The sequence below is a fragment of the Cygnus atratus genome, chromosome 31, assembly GCF_013377495.2.
Source record: "Cygnus atratus isolate AKBS03 ecotype Queensland, Australia chromosome 31, CAtr_DNAZoo_HiC_assembly, whole genome shotgun sequence".
In the NCBI taxonomy this organism is placed as follows: Eukaryota; Metazoa; Chordata; class Aves; order Anseriformes; family Anatidae; genus Cygnus; species Cygnus atratus.
In genome coordinates, this window is record NC_066392.1 from 228,069 (window position 1) to 245,722 (window position 17,654).

Below are 17,654 nucleotides of genomic sequence, written 5' to 3' on the forward strand. Positions count from 1 at the left end.
AGGCAAGGCCAGGGAGGGACAGACGGACACTCAGCAGACCCTCCTGGGCTGCAGCTCTGCCTGCAGAGGAGGCAGCTCCTGCTGGGGACAGCAGGGGGCTTGAGGGCAGAGGCTGTGCTGGTGGGAGAGGAGAGCAGGGGGTGTCCCAGGGAAGGCGCCTGCCCTGCAGGGGATGGCACGGAGGTGCCTGAGCCCTCCCTCGCACAGCATTTCTGGCAGCAGCTCCCTCTCACCGCCTGCCCATGTCCCTGCTGCCTGCCCGTGTCCCTGCTGGGAGCCGCTTCTGTGTCGCCAAGTCTCCCCCCTGTCCATACTCACAGACCCATCCCACAAGCCCTGTGCTCAGATTCACTCAGATTCCCCTCCACTGCAGGAATCTGAAAGCACAGAATCCAAAAAAGCCTTTCCCTTCAGATAAACCAAGCCTCAGTCTTCCCCTTCAAATGCCCCCTTATAAATGCCATTCTCTAAAGCATCTTCTACTCCTCACTGGAGAAACAGACATCCTGACAGATGCTATCAGCCATCGGATGTGCCAGCTGTAGAAGACCCCTCTGGCAACCCCACCTGCATGGCCCTGCTGCCAGAGACTCACGGTGCCAAGAGCCTGCAGATCTGTCCTGCCACACGCTGCCCTCTGTTGCTGCGCTCCTCACTGCCTCCAAGCCCTCTCTCCTTGTCTCCTCTCCCCGTGCCAGCTGCGGTCAGAGCCCCCAGCCCTGCTGCGCTGTGCAGAGGAGCTGCTCCTGGGCAGAGCTGTCTCTCTGCAGCGCTGCCCGCTTGCCACGAGCTCCCCTTGGGCCCAGGAGCCCGGCCCAGCTCAGCAGCACAGCACCCGACCATGGCATCGCTTGCTCTGTGCCATTGGGCTCCCTCGAGGTGTCCCCAAGGCCTCAGGGCTGACAGCTCCCGAAGGCAGCAGGGTCTCTGCTGGGCTGTGGTGTTTGAAGCAGACTGAAGTCATCCCCGACTGCTCCTCTCTGAACACAGGCGAAACTGATTTTAGAAATGTGATTTGTGCTGTTAGAGTGTGGTTGTCAAACATGATGTTGTGGTTTAACTTGGCAGGCAGCTCAGCACCACACAGCTGTTAGCTCACCCTCAGCCCCCAAAAGCTCCTGCGTTGAAAGAAAGACAGTTTAAAAGGACATAAAATGAAGAGACAATAATAACAGTAAAAACAACAACAACAACAACAATTACTATTATTATGACTTGTATAAAGCAAGTGATGCACCATGCAATTGTTCACCACCCACTGACCGATGCCCAGCCCGTCCCCAGGCAGCAGCCCCCCTGAACCTAGCCAGCCTGCATCAGGATGTCCTGTGCAGGTCCCTTGACCTTACTTTGGTTTAGGGCAATACGAGCTCTCAGAAGGATTTGGAACATTTTCTTCCCTTTCTCAAACACTTCTTCTGCTAGGTTGCCGTATGTGATGATGTCATCAACGTATTGGAGGTGTTCAGGAGCTTCCCCCTGTTCCAGGGGGGTCTGGATCAGCCCATGGCAAATGGTAGGGCTGTGTTTCCAGCCCTGGGGCAGTTGATTCGAGGTGGAAGGCGTACTGGGTCTGGCTGGGATGTTACCTTTCCCTGCAGCAGCCCATACAGTGCTGTGCTCTGCTCTTGCACCTAGAACAGCACTGCTATCACCCCAGTGTTGTGTCTGCTGCTGAGCAGTGCTGGCACAGCATCAGGACTCCCTCTAACCCCCCCAGAGCCAGCAGGATGGGGGTGGGCAAACAGCGAGGAGGGGACATCACCAGGGCAGCTGACCTAAACCAACCAAAGGGATATTCCATACCCTGTGATGTCACACTCAGCAATAAAAGGTGGAAAAAGGAAGAAGAGGGGAGGGGTGGGCACTCGTTGCAAGAACATCTGTCCTCCCGAACAACGGCTATGTGCATTGAGGTCCTGCTTCAAGCACGTGGTCAAGCATCGCTCGTTTGTGGGAAGTAGAGCGTAGTTTCTTTACTCTGCACTTCCACACAGCCTTTGCTTGTCATTTTTCCCCCTCTGCCTGTTTTTTGTTTCCCCTTTAGTTAAATTGTTTAATTAGTAATAATTTTTCCTTCATAATTTTTTCCCTTTAATTAAGTTATCCTTATCTCGACCCAGGAGGTGTTCTTTCCTTTTCTTCTTGCCCTCCTCTTCTGAGGAGGGGGAGTGAGAGAGCGGTTGTGGTGGAGTTCAGCTGCCTAGCAAGGTAAAGCCACCACAGCCCTTTTTGGCGCCCAACATGGGGCTCAAAGGCTTGAGCTAACAATAGAATTGGGGCCCCGGCGAGTCAGGGCCAGCGTACCAGGTGCCCAGGTGGAAATTGGAGCAACATGTTTCTGTCCCGGTAGATTTTCCATCCCTATTTCTGGAGTCCTCTCCGTGGTCACGTAGTTAAAACCACAGGGTGGCACGGGCTGTGTACCCACTCCATCATCTTCCTAGCACAGAAGGACGCTTAACCCTGAGAGCTGAGACACTGGTTTGTACAGGCAGGGGAGGAAGATCAGTTCTCTTTAAGTTGGTGGACCTTCTTCCAAAAGTTTCTCCAGAGCCGAGATGCAGGCCCTGTAGGGAAGAGGACAAGCTTCCTTCGTACTGCTTTTGACTTGCCTATTGTGAGAACATCATTTCCTTTAGGAACAGCACATTCTCACAATTTCCACTTAGTGAAAGTAACGCTAATGCCACCAGTATCTATCCAGATCTGTTTCTACTTACCACAAGACATCATTTGAGTTCACATTAAGGCACCTTTTTCACACAGTCTGTTGTTCCATCTTCACAAATACTTAAGAACATCCTTCAAAGTCAGGCTTACCTGTAAGCACTTGAGCTTCTGAGTTTGTCTTTTTTAATTATTATTTTATTTTTAAGAGCTGGAAAGGGAGCTTAGAATCCACGTAGATAATTTCACTGAAAACAGACAAGGTGAAGGAAGTACTCAAACTCCTCAACATTAAACAACTGTAGAACCCAGGAACGCTTACCTGCCAGCTTCTGAGCTTGAGTCACTTCCCAACTACTTCACAGTGAAGTCGTACCACCAGGGTTTTACTGCACTGAGAAGGCACCACCAACATAGCTAGCTCCTAGAGTCACTAAAACTATTTCACAGAGATGGCAGAAAACATGAAGAAAAAGCAGCCTGCTGGGGAACACTGAGTCCATTTCACCACAGTAGAAACACACCCTAGAGAACACAAGCCTCCAACTCCCCTGGGAAGGCAACTCCCCACAGCTCCTCATGCTTCCTATAGAGCAAAGGTCAAATGATCCACACCTGGCAGATTTCACTTAACAAGGGTGGAGCCAAGAGACCTTGTGGAAGAGGCTCATCTACCTGCCTTCAGTCTTTGAAGGTCAATCGCTCCTTATCACTGATAGAAATAGCCTGAGATGGGGCTTAGTGGTTAGAGTTGACCTAATGAATTAACTACAAAAGGTGCACAAGGGTCACATTTCTGTTAGTCATTCTGTGAGGAAAATTAGTAGAGAGCCTGTTAAAATCAATCAATCAATCAATCATTCAACCAATCAATCAATCAATTTATAAATAAATAGGAGAAATAAAAGGAAAAAGAAAATGACCTTAAAGGCAAAATTGCTATCATAGATTTTCTTCTGTCTAGTCACCGCAGATAAAGAATATAGCAATCAGAATTACTTTTCTTGACATTAATGGTATTTAAATTTGCTTTTCTGAGATCTCTTCTTTCTGTAGGACTTTTCAAAATCTAGCCCCGTGACCTCTGACTACACTATTTACTTTGGCTGCGTATAAACTCTCACGTATAAATGCCAGGATCCGGATCCTCACTCACTATTCACGTCAAGGGCTGGGCTGAAGGTTTGGGCTTTAATTTGGTTACATGCCTACATTGCTGTTTCCTGGCAGGTCATGGGAAGAAGATTGGCTGGCTTGGGGGAGCTTATGTACACGTGGCTTTTGGGCTGCAGCCAAAGTGTTCCTCTAGATGTGGAAGTCTGAAGAGGGTTGCAGTCTCCAAGCTCAGATACAACCACATATTAGTCTGGCGCAACTGATTTTTGTGTTTCTTGCCCTAGCTGTTCCTTCACCTCCTCTTCAGAGACAAGGACACGCGTCTCTTTCGTGCTCCTTCGTTAGGAAACAAACCAGGAGAGATTAAAGCCTCTTTCTTCAAGTCAGTAAGATACTGGGCTCCAAAGATGGTGAAGGGCCTAGAGGGGAAGATGTATGAGGAGTGGCTGAGGTCACTTGGCCTGTTCAGCCTGGAGAAGAGGAGGCTGAGGGGAGACCTCATCGCAGTCTACAGCTTCCTCACGAGGGGGAGTGGAGGGGCAGGCACCGATCTATTCTCTTTAGTCACCAGTGATAGGACCCACGGGAATGGTGTCAAGCTGAGGCAGGGGAGGTTTAGGCTACACATCAGGAAGAGGTTCTTCACTGAGAGGGTGGTCGACCCACTGGAACAGGCTCCCCAGGGAACTAGTTACTGCACCAAGCCTGTTGGAGTTTAAGAAGCGTTTGGACTGTGCACTTTGTCACATGGTCTGAATTTTCGGGTAGAGCTGTGTGGTGCCAGGAGCTGGCCTTGATGATCCTTATGCGTCCCTTCCAACTCGGGATATTCTATGATTCTATGATTATTTTTTTGTGACTTATTCCCATTGTAACAGCACAGATGCAGCTAACTGCTTCTGGAAGACAACTGAAATAGCTTCTTCAGTGCATGCTTGAGCTCCTGGTTCTTTATGCTGTAGATGAGGGGGTTCACTGCTGGAGGTACCACCGAGTACAGAACTGACACCAGCAGGTCCAGGTGTGCGGAGTAGATGGAGGGGGGCTTCAGGTGGGCAAATGTAGCAGTGCTGATAGACAGGGAGACCACGGCCAGGTGGGGGAGGCACGTGGAAAAGGCTTTGTGGCGGCCCTGCTCAGAGGGCATCCTCAGCACCACCCTGAGGATCTGAATATAGGACAGCACAATGAAAACAAAGCAAACAACACCTAAACAGAAGCTAAATGCAATGAACCCAACTTCCGTGAAGTAGTCTGAGTCTGAGCAGGAGAGCTTGAGGATCTGGGGGACTTCACAGAAGAACTGGTCCACAGCATTGCCTTGGCAGAGGGGCAGGGAAAATGTAGTGGCCGTGTGCAGGACAGCATTGAGAAAGCCACTGCCCCAGGCAGCTGCTGCCATCTGGCCACAAGCTCTGCTGCCCACGAGGCTCCCGTAGTGCAGGGGCTTGCAGATGGCAACGTAGCGGTCGTAGGCCATGACTAGGTGAGAACATAGAATTCTGCTGTAATTAAGATGACAAATATAAAGACCTGTGCAGCACACCCTTGATAGGAGATGGCCCTGGTGTCCCAGAGGGCATTGGCCATGGCTTTGGGCAGAGTGGTGGAGATGCAGCCCAGGTCGAGGAGGGCGAGGTTGAGGAGGAAGAAGTACATGGGGGTGTGGAGGCGGTGGTCGCAGGCTACGGCGGTGAGGATGAGGCCGTTGCCCAGGAGGGCAGCCAGGTAGATGCCCAGGAAGAGCCCGAAGTGCAGGAGCTGCAGCTCCCGCGTGTCTGCGAATGGCAGCAGGAGGAACTCGCTCACAGAGCTGCTGTTGGGCATTTTCTGACATTGGGCACAGTTGTCTGTTGGAGAGGAGAAGGCAGAAAAAGGTTAGAACAGACTTCTCTGAGGAAAACTTGTTGCATGTCTTAGAGCACTCTCATCCCAAGCCTCTCTCTTTGCAGGAGAACCTTTCTGCAGCTCTCTTGCTTGAGCTGCAGCTGGTGCTGGCTGAGAGTGGCACTGGGAGCAGGGACTACTGTGGGCTCCAGAGGAGTCCTTCCTGCTGTGCAGCAGGCTGGAAGCAGGAACACGGGGGAAACTCAAGTTCAGTCCACTTATGAAATCCAAAAACTTTGCAGTGTTGTTGCAGAGAACACATCCAACCACAGTGTAGAGCAAGGCAAAGATTCTTACGCTTAGTACAACAATCACACTCTTGTGTTTCCCAATAAGTGGAGACTTCTTAAAGCAGAGAAGCCGCAGTCCCAGTGCATCTGGACAGAATTCTCACCTTCTTTCCAGGTGTCTCAGCAGGATCTCAGCTCCTCCCTCCTAACCAGGGCTGCAGAGGCCTCACTCCAGCTGCCCACAGACAGCCATCCAGCAGCACGGACATGGCCTAAGCATGGAGGTGTCTTCTCCTTGGGGCACCTGGATAACACAAGGATGTCATGAGAGAGCAGCATCCTGCTGGAGAGCAGGCTGCAGCCCAGAAGAACACCCAACAGAGTGACATGAATATCCACAAGCTGCGGTATCCCAATATCCCATCTGCATCCCCTGCAGTGCCTGGAGGAGGATGGGCCACCCCACTCTTGTCTGATGAGGGGGCACCCGGCTTAGGGCACTCCAAGGGGCTTCTGCCAGACTTCCTCACCTCGCAGTGCCATCCAGCAGGACTCTCAAAGCCTACTGCATTGCCCACTGCCCTCCCAGAAACAAGACCCAGCAGGAGACCCTTCCAGGACGTGCAGCTGCATGGCCCTGCAGCCAGAGACTTCCCTTGTCAAGGGCTGTGCAGATTTCTCCTGCAGGCAGCTCTCAGCATCCTCCCACTGCCAAGTGCCTCCAAGCCCTCTCTCCTTCTCTCCTCTCCCCGTGCCACCTACAGGTCATAGACCCCAGCCCTGCTGCGCTGTGCAGAGGAGCTGCTCCTGGGCAGAGCTGTCTCTCTGCACCACGGCCCTCTTGCCAGGAGCTCTCTCTGTCCCAGGAGCCCGGCCCAGCTCAGCACCAGACGCCCAGACCAAGGCATTGCAATCCCCCCTCGGGGGGCTTTGGGGAGGAGCCCACGAACCTCAGGCACTGAGAGACAATTGAAGACATCTCTCCAGAAGTCCAAGTCAGAGGCAAGTTTCCTGCAGTGTCCCCCTGAGGGCCAGCACTGACACAGCCTCCCTTGGAGCTCCTTAGAGCAGAGCATTGGAGGCAGTGAGGGCAAGGAGACAAAGGCAGTGTGAAGGTGACACTGATATGTAGACAACCTGGATGTGTTTCACCAAGCACAAGGGTCAGGCCTTGATCCCCAGGCCCCTGGGAAGGGAGATCCTTTCCCTTCACACACTGCTCAGGGCTCTTCCTGGGGCAGGAGGAGATGGGGATGTGCATGGGCAAGTGCAGGAGAATGGTCCGAGCCCTGCCTGGTTCATGGGTGGGGGCGAGGAGGCAATGAGGCCCTGGTGCTTTACCGATAAGCTGTCTCCTCCTAGGCCTCAGTGGCAGAGACAACAGCCAGAGCCATGGACACAAAGACCTGGGTCCTGTTGGGACTTTTAGCCTTGCCTATGTCCTTGCTCCTCTGAAGACCAGAGTATCTTAGTGTCTCCCAGACCTGCACCTCTTTCCCTGCTGGCTGCAAGCCCTTGTCCGTGTGGTGTCACACCGGGTCTTAGCTGAGTAGCTCATATGAGATCCCTCGTGGTGCCCAGGCCCTCCTCCTCCTGGGCACTGCTCACTCAGCAGGGTCCCAGTCTGCCCTGATGGGTGGGGTTCCTCTTCCTCTGCTGCAGGACTGGGCTCTTCTCCTTGTAAATGTCAACAGGTTTCTGCAGGAGAAATCCTGGGATTTCTCAAGGTTCTTCCTGACTGATGCTCCATTCTGTCAGGTGTTAATATCTGCAGGCAGATGGCTCACCCTGGTTTTGCTGTCTATTACAAGATAACTGCATCAACAATTGCAGGACAATTTGGACAATACAGGATGTAGTGGAATAAAACTGCAGCACAGTATCACAGAATGATAGGGGATGGAATTCCACCGGATTCTACATTTTCTCTGCTTCCTTCTCTTGCATGCTGCCATTGTGTTTGGAACCACATTCTAAATATTGTGAGGCTGTGCAGGGACAAAATTAGAAGGTCAAAAGACCAGCTGGAGCCCAATCTATCTATTAAGGATAATTAAAAAAATAATGATTTTTTTTTTAATTCATGAAATTAAAAAAAAATAATAATAATAAAGGAGGAGTAATGAGAGTCTTCATCCTCTATTGGTTGTGGGGGGAAACATAGGTAAAGGTGATGAGGAAAATGCTGAGGTTTTTATTGCTTCCTTTGCCTCAGTCTCCAGCAGCAAGAACAGTTGTTCCCCTGGTACTCAGACTCCTGAACTGGTAGATAGGGACAGCGAGTGGCATGAAGCCCTCATAATCCATGAGGAAAACTTTTGAGACCTGCTACTCCACTTAGATGTATGCGAGTCTATGGGGCCAGATGGGATCCACGTGTTGGTACTGAGGGAGCTGGCAGAAGTGCTCACCAGGCCACTTTCCATCATTTATCAGCAGTCCTGGCTATCAGGCAAGGTGCCAGTTGACTGGCGACTAGCAAATGTGATGGCCGTCTACAAGAAGGGGCAGAAGGAGCATCTGGGCAACTGCAGGCCTGTCAGTCTGAGCTCGGTGCTGGGGAAGCTCATGGAGCAGATTATCTTGAGTACCATCACGTAACACTTACAGGACCACCAGGTGACCAGGCCCAGTCAGCGTGAGTTTACCAAGGCCAGGTCCTGCTTGGCAAATCTGATCTCCTTCTAAGACAAGGTGATGTGCTCAGGGGAGAAGAGAAAGGCTGTGGATGTGGTCTACCTAGACCTCAGTAAGGCTTTTGAAACTGTTTCCCCCAGCATTCTCCTGGGGAAACTGGCTGCTCAAGGCCAGGATGGATGTATGCTTTATTGGGTTAAAAATTGGCTGTATCTTCTTTTTCAATAATTTCATCAGTGATCTGCATGAAGGGATCGAGTGCACCCTCAGTAAGTTCGCAGACGACACCAAGTTAGATGCAAGTGTAGATCGACTCAAGGGTAGGAGGGCTCTGCAGAGGGATCTGGATAGGCTGCACCCATGGGCTGAGGTCAGCTGTATGAAGTTCAACAAGGCCGAGTGCCGGGTCCTGCACTTGGGGCACAACAGCCCAAGATAGTGCTGGGGGAAGGGTGTCTGGACAGCTGCCCAGGGGAAAAGGACCTGGGGATATTGGTGGATAGTCGGCTGAATATGAGCCAGCAGGGTGCTCAGGTGGCCAAGAAGGCCAACAGCATCCTGGCTTGTACCAGGAATAGTGTGGTCAGCAGGAGTAGCGAAGTGATTGTGCCTCTCTACTCGGCCCTGGTGAGGCCACACCTTGAGTACTGCGTTCAGCTCTGGGGCCCCCAGCACAAGAAGGACAGGGATCTATTAGAATGAGTCCAAAGGAGGGCCACGAGGATGATCAAGGGGCTGGAGCACCTCTCCTCTGAAGACAGGCTGAGGGAGTTGGGGTTGTTCAGCCTGGAGAAGAGAAGGCTCCAGGGGAGACCTTACAGTGGCCTTCCAGTACCTAAAGGGGCCTACAGGAAAGCTGGGGAGGGACTCTTCATCAAAGAGAGTAGTGATAGGACTAGGGGTAATGGTTTAAACTGAAAGAGGGTAGATTCAGATCAGACATTAGAAAGAAGTCCTTTACTCAGAGGGTGGTGAGGAACAGGCTGCCCAGAGAAGCTTGTGGATGCCCCATCCCTGGAGGTGTTCAAGGCCAGGTTGGATGGGGCTTTGAGCAACCTGGTCTAGTGGAAGGTGTCCCTGCCCAGGGCAGGGGAGTTGGAATTCTGTGATCTTTAAGGTCCTTTCATACCCAAACTGTTCTGTAATTCTGTAAATATGAAACACAGCACCATACCAGCTACTAGGAAGAAAAATTTACTCTTTTGCAGCAAAAACTAGGACAATATTCACTGCTTATTCCATACCATGTCTGTCATGCTCCGGTCCAACACTTTCCAATTAATCACCACCACCTGTCTTTTCTGTCTTTTGATATGCTCACAAAAATATCATTTCCTTAGTCTATTTGTGTCTATAATAATACTAATACTAATAATATATTCTATTTATTATGTTGTTGTTGTTGTTATTGTTATTATTATTTCCTTTGTGTCCTATTAATCTGCTTTTATATCAAACCATAAACTTTTTTTTTCTTTTTTTTTTTTTCCTCCCAGTTCTCTCCTCCATCCCACTGGATGAATAGCTTTGTAGTGCTGAGCTGCCTGCCGGGTCAAACCACAGCACGTCTTCTTGGTGCCTAGCGTGGAGCACAAAGGTTGAGATGACAGATCTGACCAGAGCGTTTTAAAAGTAAGTTGTTCTAAGCATTAGATCAGTTTAACAGGTTGCTGATCACAATGTCGATCTTTTTGATCTGGGGTCTGTTGTGCTTGTTTTCGGAATTGTGTTGTATAGCACATTGCTAACTGTCTGTCTTCCATGTCATGCTGTTCATCAATTCTGGGGGCAGGTTTAAGTTAATCTTTTGCTGTATTGGATAACACTGACTTCTGATAGAATAAAATTATTGTCCCCTCAATACCTCAGGAATCATCTCTTCATTTCTTAAAAATTATTTAGAATTACACTCTTTTATACTCTTTGCCTTTTCTCCTCGGGGAGGAAATGTATGCAGGGCGGGTGGTGATGGTGGCTGGAACTGGGATGGACAGTGGGGGATGCTTTTCACCACTTCTTCCCTCTCCCTTTCTCCTGCACCTCCCCCTTCTCCTCCAGGACAGGCATATAGCCTGTCCAAAGCCACTCCAAACATTGCAACAAGCATTGCAGGCACTCGGGCTCCTGAGGTGCACCCAAAGTTAAACCGACCCCTGTGACAGGCCCTAGAGCCACTCCAAAACCTGCGATAGGCCCTGCAGCCACTCCAACTGCTCTGAAAGGCCCTGCAGCCAGAACAACTCCTGTGATGGGCCCTGCAGCCACTCCAGCCCCTGAAATGGGCCCCATGGCTGGGCCAGAGAACCAACCTGTGCCAGTATCGGTTGCCTCTTTATGCAAGATGAAAACAATGGGTGTGGAAGTCAGTTTTTCTTTAGAAAGGAAAGAAACTCCTACCCAGACAAGAAAGGAGGAAGAAGAAGATAAGGCAGGTTTCTCCAAAGTTGGGCCACCATGGAAGCAGGAGGACAAAGAAGAAGAGATCATATAAGCATCAGAAACCAACTGGTCCCTATCCCAGTGTTAGCCAGGAGATATGGGAAAAGATTTCAGCCCTCATCTCGGTGAGCACATTGTCACCTGGCTGCTCCAGTGCTGGGAGAACAGGGCCAATAGCCTGGAATTAGAGGGCAGGGAAGCCAAGCAGCCGGATTTTGATTGACAAAGCCATTGGAAAAGGACACAAGGAACTTAATCCTGTCATGCTTGAACGAAAGGTCTCCCTTCAAGAAAGATCTTGTATGTCAACCAGGAAAGTGGACCACCATGCAGAGGGGTATCCGGTACCTGAGGGAATTAGCCATGTTGGAGGTGATTGATAGTAACCTAGACAACAAACAGCTGTCCAAAGATCCAGATGAAGTCAAGTGCCCATGACCCATGTGGCAGACAGTTTGTACAGAGCGCACCATCATCATATGCCAGCTCATTGGCAGTTAAGACCTGGAAAGACGAAAAGGAACCCATGGTGGATGAATCGGCTAGCCAACTCTGGCATTACAAAGAAAGTCTCTCTTCTTCCCTATGGGCCTGCATCTCATCTAGAGAGAAACTTTCTCATGAGGTGCAAGAACTACAAGAGGATACATCTTCCTCCCCACCTGCACGAACCAATAGCTCAGCTGTCAGGTGTAAGTATCCATCTGCCCAAGAAAGTTGATATAGTGCGTGCACACTACGTGTGACCATGAAGAGGCCATGAGAAAATGGGATGCAAAAATCTACCTCCATCCTAGAGGCAGGGATACATGAAGTGCAAGTGGCCAGGTTCAGGGGGACCCCTGCCTGGGGAAAGGCTGGGCATCGGTCAGTCTGTGATGAGCAATTGCATTCTGCATCACTTGCGTTATACATGTAAGAATAATAATAAAATGTGTTATTCTTTATTATTATTGTTACTGTTATTCTTCTATCTTTATTTTCTGTCTTTTTAAACTGTCTATATTTCAACAAATAAGCTTTTGAGTGGTGGGTGTGAGCTAACAGCTCTGTATTGCTCTGTATTGCTTGGTGCCTGACAGGTTAAAGCACAACATGTTTGACAACAACAGTCCAACAGCACAAATCACACTTGTAAAAGTCATCTCTCCTGTGTTCAGAGAAGGGCAGTCAGGTGATGACTTCAGTCTGCTTCAGACACCACAGCCCAGCAGAGACCCTGCTGCCTTCGGGAGCTGTCAGCCCTGAGGCCTTGGGGACACCTCGAGGGAGCCCAATGGCACAGAGCAAGCGATGCCATGGTCGGGTGCTGTGCTGCTGAGCTGGGCCAGGGCTCCTGGGCCCAAGGGGAGCTCGTGGCAAGCAGGGCAGCGCTGCAGAGAGACAGCTCTGCCCAGGAGCAGCTCCTCTGCACAGCGCAGCAGGGCTGGGGGCTCTGACCGCAGCTGGCACGGGGAGAGGAGACAAGGAGAGAGGGCTTGGAGGCAGTGAGGAGCGCAGCAACAGAGGGCAGCGTGTGGCAGGACAGATCTGCAGGCTCTTGGCACCGTGAGTCTCTGGCAGCAGGGCCATGCAGGTGGGGTTGCCAGAGGGGTCTTCTACAGCTGGCACATCCGATGGCTGATAGCATCTGTCAGGATGGTCTCTGTTTCTCCAGCGAGGAGTAGAAGATGCTTTAGAGAATGGCATTTATAAGGGGGCATTTGAAGAGGAAGACTGAGGCTTGGTTTATCTGAAGGGAAAGGCTTTTTTGGATTCTGTGCTTTCAGATTCCTGCTGTGAAGGGGAATCTGGGTGAATCTGAGCACATAGACTCTGGGATGGGGCTGTGAGCATGGACAGGGAGGAGACTTGGGGACACAGAACCGGCTCCCAGCAGGGACACGGGCAGGCAGCAGGGACATGGGTAGGTGGTGAGAGGGAGCTGCTGCCAGAAATGCTGTGCGAGGGAGGGCTCAGGCACCTCCGTGCCATCCCCTGCAGGGCAGGCACCTTCCCTGGGACACCCCCTGCTCTCCTCTCCCACCAGCACAGCCTCTGCCCTCAAGCCCCCGCTGTCCCCAGCAGGAGCTGCCTCCTCTGCAGGCAGAGCTGCAGCCCAGGAGGGTCTGCTGAGTGTCCGTCTGTCCCTCCCTGGCCTTGCCTCCCCTGGCAGCAGCACGCTGCCATTCCTCCTGGCTTCTGCACCTGGCCGTGCTGCTGCTGGTCTTGTTCCCAGGCTGCCTGGGGATGGGGGTTTCACCTGCCCATGGAGTGAGCCCTCGGGGTGCTTGGGGGAAGGGGAGTACGGGGACAGGGTGGGGGGTCTGGAGATGGACACTTGGAGCCTGGCTTCTTCTGTCCTCAGCAGTCTTCAAGCTCTTCTCAGTAGAACCTCCTTAGTGCAATTGTCCTGCAGTCAAAGAGATGCCAGCAGAGAGCAGCTGAATCCAATGCACGAAAGGGATCTGCCAACTGTCTGCGTGCAGTTGGGCAAGTGCTTTGAGGGGCTTAATTGAGAAATGGGAATGGTTTTCTCAGATCACTCTGCTATATTATTACTGTATTTCTGTTCCTTTGGCAGGACTCCAATGCCCAGAAGCAGGAAATGCCCAACATCAGCTCTGTGAGTGAGTTCCTCCTGCTGGCATTCGCAGACACGCGCGAGCTGCAGCTCCTGCACTTCGGGCTCTTCCTGGGCATCTACCTGGCTGCCCTCCTGGGCAACGGCCTCATCCTCACCTGCCGTAGCCTGCCACCACCGCCTCCACACCCCCATGTACTTCTTCCTCCTCAACCTCGCCCTCCTCGACCTGGGATCCATCTCCACCACTCTGCCCAAAGCCATGGCCAATGCCCTCTGGGACACCAGGGCCATCTCCTATCAAGGGTGTGTTGCCCAGGTCTTTTTCTTTCTCTTCTTTATAGCAGCAGAATTTTATGTTCTTACTGCTCATGTCCTACGACCGCTACGTTGCCATCTGCAAGCCCCTGCACTACGGGAGCCTCGTGGGCAGCAGAGCTTGTGCCCAGATGGCAGCAGCTGCCTGGGGCAGTGGCTTTCTCAATGCTGTCCTGCACACGGCCACTACATTTTCCCTGCCCCTCTGCCAAGGCAATGCTGTGGACCAGTTCTTCTGTGAGATCCCCCAGATCCTCAAGCTCTCCTGCTCAGATGCCTACCTCAGGGAAGTTGGGGCACTTGTGTGTAGTGTTTCTTTAGCCTTTGGCTGTTTTGTTTTCATTGTGTTCTCCTATGTGCAGATCTTCAGGGCAGTGCTGAGGATGCCCTCTGAGCAGGGCCGGCACAAAGCCTTTTCCACGTGCCTCCCTCACCTGGCCGTGGTCTCCCTGTTTCTCAGCACTGCCATGTTTGCCTACCTGAAGCCCCCCTCCATCTCTTCCCCATCCCTTGGACCTGGTGGTGGCAGGTCTGTACTCAGTGCTGCCTCCAGCAGTGAACCCCCTCATCTACAGCATGAGGAACCAGGAGCTCAAGGATGCCCTGTGGAAACTGATGACTAGATGTGTTTCAGAAGCAATAAATTTCCATTCTACCTCTGCAGATGACTAATAATGTCAATGACTACAAGAACAACTAATATTAAATATATGATTATTTTTGGGTGTGTTTATATATTTATGAGTGTTTTCGTTACAGGACTTTCTTTGTTTTAATACGTCTAAAGTTGCCCATTAAGATGGTATGATTCATCTCATTTCTTTCACAGTATGTACCTGTCGAGTGTAGCTCAGAGATTCTGTATATGAGGAGCCAGGCCCTCTGTGAATTTAAATAAAAGAAAGGAGCCTGTTTTTCCACTTCCATTTCAGTATGCATGTGTTGAACGTATATACTGAGACTATAAATGAGGAGCCTATCTCCCTGTGAACTTAAACAAGAGAAAGGAGCGTGCACTGCCTTCCTTGTGTGACGTCCTTCCTCTGAGAGCTGCTCTGGCTCTGCAGGGGCAGTGCCATGTGCAGGGCTGCAGAGGAAAAGAGTCCCATGCCAGCAGCACGGCCAGGGAGCACCAGCGCTTGGGGCATGCAGAGCTGCTCTCTTGCCACTGCCAGCCTCTCGTGCTGAGCCCTGCTGGTGGGGTCAGGCCCGGCTGCTCCTGTAGCTTGGTGCCAGTGCTGCTGTGGGGCTGTGCTGGGACTGCAGGCAGGGACAGGCAGTGGGCACGGCAGTGGCACAGCCAGCCTCCGCTGCAGCATTTCCCTCCTTAGGGGGGATCTCCTCCAAGGTGAACCTGATCCCTGCCTTTAACACAAGCATTAAAATGCTCTATTTAACCCAAGTCTTCTTGCAGACCTAAACAAAACGCTAAAGCAAAAAGCTTGCGCATACCCTAACCACAGACCTGACACCCCAAGCACAACACCAAACCCTCCCACTCAATATTTGCTTAAGCTCTCACCCAGAAAGGTTCGTCGTAGTCCCTAATGGCACACACGAACAACTAACGTCCAAACCCTGTCCTCCTGTGCATTAACCTCCTCACCTTCAGCCCCTCTCCTAACCCTAATCTTTAGGTGCTTGGCTGCTTGAGGTAGGGCAGGATTTGTGAGACTTCTCTGCAGTCACATGGCACTCAGAGATGGATGTGAGGGGCCATGGATCTGATCAGCTTGTGGGCCACAAGGAGGAGATGGGTGGGAATGCTCTGATGAGCTCAGCTCTGCCTCAGGATGTCCTGCCCCAGCAGGAGGAATGTGACTGTGGCAGGGACTGTGAGGTCACTTCTGTCTCTGCAGCTGATAGGGCAGCAGCAGGAACGTGTCACGGAAAGGGACTGTGAGGTCCCTTCTGTCTGTAGGTGGCACGTCACCCTTGGCTTCTCCCTGGGATCGGCACTTTGGGGCTGACATGTGCCAGTGGCCCTGCTAGGCCAGCAGAAGGCCCCTGCTTGGCACTGCTGACTGTGGGATCCCCTCTGCCTCCATCCCCAGGAGGACCCAGACAGAAAGAAGGCCCGCATAGGGGTTGTCCTGTCCCTTCTGCTTGAGTCCAGCACTGCACAGCACGAGGCACAAGGCTTGGCTGTGTCTAGCCAAGAAGCTGCAAGGCCAGCAGCAGGCCCAGGGCTTGGGAGATGCTGGTGAGGTGACTTCTGTCTGCTTGGCTGACAGGCTGCAAGGAGCCTGATGGGTTGGGATGCCTACTTGAGGAGTGGTTTCCACCCTGATGGAGCTTTCTTTGGTAGTAGGAAAGAGCAGGAGAAAAAAACTGCCACAAAGTTCACCTTGGAAGGGTGGCACTGGCCATGAGGAAGAAGAAATGTCCCTCAAAGGGTTGTGCAGTGGTGCCAGAGGTCACCCAAAGAGAGTCTATGATCACACCCATGCTTTGTGTTTCAAGGAACAGCTGGTGAGGGTTGACGAGACATGGATGAGATGATGGAAAGTCCTGGATGAGAGCAAGGTGGTGGACAGAGATGGGTGTCTGCAGACTTCAAGGAAATAGGACAAAGTGTGGAACAGCATAGGAAAGCCTGCAGAGGAGAAGGCAGAGGGTGCTGGCAAGAAGGGAAGGCCCCAACAGCCCTGACGTTTTTGTCCCTTTGGCTAGAGCTTCTGAGGAGACGAGATATAGTCATTGCAATGGGGCCTCACTGCTTCCTTGATACCCTGTGCAGGGGTGGGGAGGTGTCAGAATGAAGTTCTTCTCGTGGCATCCCACTGCCCACCACATCATACAGAGCCCAAGAAGAGCCCTGAGCCAGACGTGGGGGTGCAGGATCTCCCCTCCCAGTGGCTGGGGTCAGGCCTTGGCCCTTCTGCTTCACCAAAACCAACCAAGACTTTTCTCAGCACAGCGCTTTGCCTGTCTGCAATCATGGCCTCCAATTATCTGCCCTAACAAGTCCCTGCGGAGGCTTTGTTAGTAACAGCCCTCAGTGGGGCCCATTAATACTCCAAGTCACTTCAACTTTTCCTTCTGACTTTACTTCCTCAAGCACTTGCATTGTTCTCCTCGCAGTACCCAAGTTTCACTGACTCAGCACTAAAATACACCACGGAACTCATTAAAACACAGAAAGTCCTAAGCAGCCATATCTCCCCCACAGTTTTCTGATAGAAACTCATAGGAATCTTTCCTCATTTTAAAGGCTGAATTGTGTTGCATTTCAGTTTGGAGGAACATTTTCCTATAGATATTGGTCAACGGTTACTGCTTTGAAGCCCTGTATAGGTAGGAAGAGCAGGGTTTTTCCTATTTGAAAAACAAACAGCAGGAAATCATGCTGCAATTTAAAAAAAAAGAAATAAAACAAAGTCCAAGTTCCTCATTTTTTTGCCTCCAGTGAATGTTTACCTTCCCATAAGGATGACTGTACATGATCTATTTTACACTGATTAAAAGGAAATTTAAAATAATTGTGTTAATATTAATCCATATCATACTAATTCAATGATAAACGATGAGTTTCTTGCTAAGGAAACCATTAGACAGACTGCTGAGAGATGGGCGAGCTGGAACTCACTGAAACTCAAAGCAGCAACTGGGTTGGTGAGAGCGGTCTGAATGATCAAAGAGTAAGGGGAGGGCAAAGCAGGAGAACCATGGGAAGTGCATGGGTCCAGACAGGCAGCTGGAAAGGGGACATTCAGCAGGGTCTGTGTAATCAAGATGGGTTTTGTGCCTGGAAGATGAGGGAGCACACCATGATAGACAAAGCGATGACAATG

General features: G+C 51.3%; 1 protein-coding gene and 1 pseudogene across 1 annotated transcript; one reads left to right on the plus strand and one right to left on the minus strand.

Moving 5' to 3' along the window:
• Nucleotides 1–4,675: 4,675 nt before the first annotated feature.
• LOC126913608 (olfactory receptor 1G1-like) lies at nucleotides 4,676–5,613 on the minus strand. Its single transcript, XM_050716030.1, is given in 3 exon segments — nucleotides 4,676–4,831; nucleotides 5,228–5,269; nucleotides 5,272–5,613. Coding segments are annotated over 3 exon segments (540 nt in total).
• A 5,693-nt stretch (nucleotides 5,614–11,306) lies between these two features.
• On the plus strand, nucleotides 11,307–14,532 carry LOC126913609 (olfactory receptor 14C36-like; annotated as a pseudogene).
• The last annotated feature ends 3,122 nt before the right edge of the window (nucleotides 14,533–17,654 follow it).